Source organism: Rhinoderma darwinii, chromosome 9 (assembly GCF_050947455.1).
Source record: "Rhinoderma darwinii isolate aRhiDar2 chromosome 9, aRhiDar2.hap1, whole genome shotgun sequence".
NCBI lineage: Eukaryota > Metazoa > Chordata > Amphibia > Anura > Rhinodermatidae > Rhinoderma > Rhinoderma darwinii.
The window spans coordinates 17,362,969-17,368,968 of NC_134695.1; the positions used below are offsets into that span (position 1 = coordinate 17,362,969).

Consider the following 6,000-nt stretch of genomic DNA (forward strand, 5'->3'; position numbering starts at 1 on the left):
ACAGTGTAGGAGGTTAGACCGTTCAAACCCCTCGTTTCTCCCGGCACTAGCCAGGATAAAGGAGGGGGGGATGCTGAGAGCTCACTAGAGCGAGGGCTTTTTACCCAATTTTGCAGCATAAAGCAATGTGGTTGCTTTACCACATGCAATGCTGCAATTTTGGGAATGGCTCCATCTAGTGACCAGCACTGGGAAATATTATAAATTAGAATCCAATTTATAATATTTCCTGACTCGTGAAAAAAAAAAAAAAAAAATTAGAACAATGTTTAATCACCTACACACTAATTGTTTAACTAAAAAAAAAAAAACATGTTTTGCTGGCTATGTCGACGCAAAAATAAAAAGGTTATAGCTCTTGGAATGCGACGATGGAAAAACGTAAAAAATGGCTTGGTCATTAAGGTCTAAAATAGGCTGGTCATTAAGGGGTTAAACAAGCGGGATCCGGCTCATTACAGTAAAGCGTCGGGTATTTTATACAACCGACACCCGTGTAGTACGGAGCGGGCTTAGCCTGTGAGCACGCTCCATACTCTGCTATGACGTAAATATACGCCATACGTCAGGAAGGGGTTAAGGCTAGGGCTATGCAGCGACCAAGCAGGCAACCAAAGATCGCTGTGTGCCCATGCGTGAATCGCATGTAATTGAAGTGAGTTGGGCAGCGTTGCTACCAGACAGTAACAAGAAATCCAAACCTGCAGTATTTCTTGCGACTGTTAGGTCGCGGCCAACCTGTGGATCACAACGTGGCAACATTCCCTTTTATTACGCGCGATGCACGCAGGGGCACACAATGATCATTGGCCATGTGACCTGTGCCGCTCTAGCCTTATCGAAAGAAGCAATCAGCCTCCAAATAAAAACACAACATCATGGGTGGTACATAAACTCCCTAAAAGATCATTAAATATTTAACCACTCGTAGACTTGATGTCAGCCCTGTGGATGCTATTAGACTTTTTAGCCTCCGGGTCCTGTACCTAGGAGAAACACACAGGCTTTTTTTTTTTTGTAAAAGCTTAAAAAGGGGCTGTCCCACGACAACCCCTTTGTTACTTTTCTATCCCGTCAATCAGACAGGTTATAAAAGTAAGAATGGTGCCTTTCCACTGACTTAAATAGGACTGTCGGAATTAGCCGATTAGTGCATTGCCTATTTCCAACACTCTCAAGTTGATGGAGGGGGACGGGACAGAACATACTTGTCTTCTCCCCAGCTGAGAACAGGTCCTAAGGGCTCCTTGTTCTCTGCAACTCTGGGGGTCCCAGAGATCAAACCTCAGCTGTTCTTACTTTTATAACCTGTGTGATTGAAAGGCTCTTTTCACAACTGTATCGTGGCTTTCATTTATAATGAAAGCCACGAAGCAGTGCCGGATCCATCATACGATGGATAACACCAGTGCCCATCAGACTATTGACTTACAATGGGATCAGTTGGCTTCTGTTAAGGTATCTGTAGGTTTGATGGAAAAAATAGCGATGCAGGCAATGCCATGCTTCCCATCAAGTCTGTCAGAATTTGTGATGAACATCCATTGCCTGAATGTGCAGGAGAAAATAAAATCAAGAGATGAAGTAAGTCCTTACCCGGTCTTTGTCCATCACAATATTCTTAACAGGGGATATTCTTTCAAGGACCTCTTTAATTTGCTCTTCGGAGGTGCCTTTTGAGAAGCCGCTGACAAACACACTACGCTCTTGCTGCTTTTGGCGCTTGTCTCGCTCTTCACACATTCGTTTATGACGCCGTCCCTGAAGGTGATCAGTGAGGCTTGGATCTGTAAAACAGACTTGTTAAAAACGCATAAAAATAAAAAAAAAACAAATGTCCTCAGACATAATATATAGCAATGGCACCCAAAACAATTGTTTTGTTGAAGCGGGAAGAAAAGTAACAAGTAAGACTCTGTTCACATACGCGTCGGAGGCTCCGTTAGAGGCCTGCGTCACAGATACGGCAGGGTTTAGCAGAGACAATAGTGCAGCATGCTGCGCTATTGTGTCCGGTAAAATCACGGATACCCCAACGGAAAGCCGCCGAAACCTATTAAAGTCAATGGGCTCCGTCGGCAACGTCCGTTGTGTAACGGAACCATTAGTTCCATTATTCCTTGATCTGCACCTCTGACAGAGCAGAACAAGGGAACAGAACAACGCAGGTGTGAACATAGCCTAAAGTAGAGGAAAAGGAAAGCAAGGGAAGAGGCCAGCAACAAAGCTGGGGAATAGAAGAATCTGACTACATATAGATGTCCGTGGTTTAGTATACAAAGCTGTGACTATAAGGGTATGTTCACATGCAGTGAGCAAAAACGTCTGAAAATACGGAGCTGTTTTCAGGCGAAAACAGTTTCTGATTTTCAGACGTTTTTGTAGCAACTCGTGTTTTCGCTGTGTTTTTTACTGTCGTTTTTTCAATGGAGTCAATGAAAAACGCCTTAAAAAACGAGCTGTCATTTTACGCGCCGTATTTTGACAGCGACGCGTAAAATAAAAGCTCGTGGGAACAGAACATCGTAATTCCCATTGAAAGCAATGCCCGATTTGTCTGAAACCACTGCATGTGAACATACCCTAAGAATGACATGATCCGATTGACCAAAGCACCTGTCATACCCCAGCAGAACTCAATAGTGAATATCATGTGCCATATACTATACAGCAAGTGTGTGTGTGTGTGTGTGTGTGTGTGTGTGTGTGTGTGTGTGTGTGTGTGTGTGTGTGTGTGTGTGTGTGTGTGTGTGTGTGTGTGTTGGGGGGTCAAGAAGTAATGCTTTTCAGTGTTTTGGCCACTGCAGTTGTTTACCTCAGAGCCAGATGTTACGCTGCAGCGAATAGAATTTTAGCCGAGAAAATTCGGTAATCCAGTTTCAGAAAAGAAAAATCTTATACTATGTTCTCATTTAATCTGTTAATGCCTCGCTATTCTCAATATCTCTGCTCGCACTCAGTGAATGGAAACCTTCATGGTTTACTTCCAGAGGAGGAGAGTCTGTCCGAGTCACGTAATCACACAAGACTTAAATTTAAAAAAAATCAAATGATTGCAATTGGTCTAAACTTATGAAACACCCCAAAACTGTCCAGCTCTGGCAGACAACGTGAATTGGTCAGTACACTCAGGGCCGGCCTTAGGGGTGTGCGACCTGTGCCTTTGCACAGGGCACATCACTCCAGCAGGTGGAAGGGTCTCTGCGCTGGCTCCATTCCACTGCTTGTTTCAGAAGTGCCCGGGCCCGGCGACTCAGCAGTCGCCTTTCCACCAAGGCGCTTCTTCACTCAGTGCCGTTGCTATAGCTGTAGCTAGCGGCGACACAAGCATGAGGGCGGTGGCACGGCGGTAGCAACGGCACTATAGCAGAGCAGGGAGGTATCTCCCTGCTCCGCTATCTACTAGCGCCACTGTAGCTCCCTGAAGGAGCGGAATCCCCCGTGTGGCCAGGGCTTCCGTTCCAGGAGCTCTCCACTTGATTTCTCTGTCCATATATGGACAGTGACATCAGGGGAAACTCCTGAAGCGGAATCCAAAATGGACACAGACGACAGGAGCTTCTCTCCTGGAGTGGAATCCCCGGTCACAGAGTCGGCAACGCTGTGGACAGGGATTCCGCTTCAGGAGTTTCCCCTGATGTCACTGTCCATATATGGACAGAGAAATCAAGCGGAACGCTCCAGGAGCGGGGATTCCACTCTTTCAGGGAGCTACAGTGGCGCTACCTAACACGGGGCCGTGTGGCGCTATCTACAGGGGGAATCTGTGAGTGGGGGGCTGATGGTCATTTTACTGTGAGTGGCGGGCTGATGGTCTTCAAGTGGTTTCCGCCTCTGACCTCCAATTGAAATTAATAGGAGGCAGAAAATACCTACAGCGCCCGTTTGGAGCTTTTTTTGCCTGCGTCTTTTGCATTCGCTTCAACGGGTTAAGAAAAATACGCAAAAATAAAGGTCAAACAACGCTGTCAATTCCTGAAGGAATTTTGAGGCAGATTTTTTTTGCCTTATAAAAAAAACGCTGTGTGGACATGCCCTACGAGCGGAGTGCTTGTTTTTAGCTGTTTTCGGTCTCTCAAAGTAATTTTTAGTAGGGGGGGCCCTGAGGAAATTCAATTTTTCCAGTGCTGCCTCAAGTCCGAAAAGATTGGGAAACTCTGTACTAGGCTACAGGATCACGCCGGCCTACAAAAGGATCCCGTCGTGGGAACGGGGCCTAGGTTAGTACAATTTTTGTTTTTGTTTGGGGGCACTGTATGGCACGATCTACAAGGAGGTGAGGGATTATGGCACGGTCTACAGGGGGGCACTATACTGTGTGGGGGCCACTAAGCGGACATTATACTGTGTAGGGGTACTACAGGGGGGCATAATACTGTGTCCTTGAGGGGGTTGTAATATATTATTAAACATTATTATACTGTATGGGGGCACTATAATTGTTTTATGGGGCATTTTTTTTTATAATGATTTCGATCGGGGCGCCATTTATCCTAAGGCCGGCCGTGAGTACACTGTATCCTGAGGTGAAATCACACCTCATGCTGACCCAGTCATTACGCCACTTACGGTTCGGGATGGTAACCCCGCACAAGAGGCACCGAAAGCCGCCTCGGTTAGTGGACTGTACATCCGAAGGGATGGGACTGCTGCCTCCATCTTCCACAGCCGCCATGGTACCAGACGCACAACGATGACGTCACCAGCGCTGGCTCCAACTTCCGGTGTAGACGTTCACGTCCGCCGCATCTGTATTTGGAGATCTCGACGTCAGGAATAGTCAAGCTGTAGACAGGACCAGCGAGGTGTGAGATAGAAGTCACCGGGATGTGCGCGAGTGTCAGACGGGTGGGAAATCTCTCCATCACACGTGCATGATGCGCACACCTGGGCTCAGAACTTGGGCTTTTCTTTGTTAGCTTCAGGTGAATGAATGTTTCCAGAATAGCACAGCAGAACATATATAGACACCATACAATATAGCCCACTCTATAAGCTCCACATGTGCCCTCCGAAAACTTTTGGGCATGCACTTGTTTTTTTTTTTTTAGGCCAACCTGCCCCAGCCTTGATTCACACACAGCGTTTTACTTGTGGTTTTTAGTACATCCCGATGTTATATGAAAGTCCATAGTAAAATATCAGATGCACTACAAACTGCATTTTGGTTTGTGGCGTTATTGAGACCATTTTGTGGTCAGCAGCGATTTGTTTTATTTTAGGTGTTTTCCTATAGGAATTTAAAAAAAGCCAGACGTAAAGCATGTGGACCATGACACTAAACGCATGCCTCCTTCACAAACAGAATTGTTCAGGCAATTTAAACCGCTGGTGTTATTAATGTACCATGCGTTTTGTACATGCTGCGTTTGGAGAAAAAAAAACCAAACACCAATGACCACATAATTGTATAATGCCACAAACCTAAATGCAGTCGTGGATAGAGCATTTACTATTTCACTATAGACTTTCATGGAACACCTGGCTGCACTTCAACCACTGTGTGTGAATCCAGCCTTATAGATGAGGACCACTGACACACACGGCTCTTTGGATTCACGTGGATGCGAGATTCTGAACTTACCATCTACATGGTGCAGCAGAAAGTGAGGGGTCAGACCAGGCGATATTCTTCCCAAACTCCAACTAGCCCGTATCCAGCCTCATCTGCTGCCACATCAAGATGCAACATGTCAGCTCACAATGCCATTCTGCATTTCAATTACTCATATAGTACATGGGTCCATCCCAAAAAATGTGGTACGCGGGTAATGCCACATTTCCCCCTCCAGCAGGAGACGGGCCCAGGCGCAGCTTTCAGATACTTGGAGATTTAGAAAAGTGGTTATACAGATGAGACAACCCTGATCAGCTCACATTGGCCGGCAGCTATTAAAATAGACATAGGGCTCTTCTACTACTTTCGTGCCCAGACAGTATTTTTAAACTTACAGTAGTAGTAATGCAGCGCTACAGTCTTCACCCTACCCACCTTCGTGA

At 46.0% G+C, this 6,000-nt stretch overlaps 1 protein-coding gene across 1 annotated transcript in view; it reads right to left on the bottom strand.

Moving 5' to 3' along the window:
* TUT1 (terminal uridylyl transferase 1, U6 snRNA-specific) overlaps positions 1–4,729 on the bottom strand; it is a 28,240-nt gene extending 23,511 nt beyond the window's left edge. Inside the window, exons 1-2 of the mRNA XM_075837313.1 lie at positions 4,570–4,729; positions 1,597–1,787 (exon numbers count right to left, since the gene is read on the bottom strand). Of these exons, the coding sequence (XP_075693428.1) occupies positions 1,597–1,787; positions 4,570–4,675 (297 nt within the window). The 5' untranslated portion in view covers positions 4,676–4,729. The remainder of the gene's footprint in view (positions 1–1,596; positions 1,788–4,569) is intronic.
* Between the last annotated feature and the right edge of the window lie 1,271 nt (positions 4,730–6,000).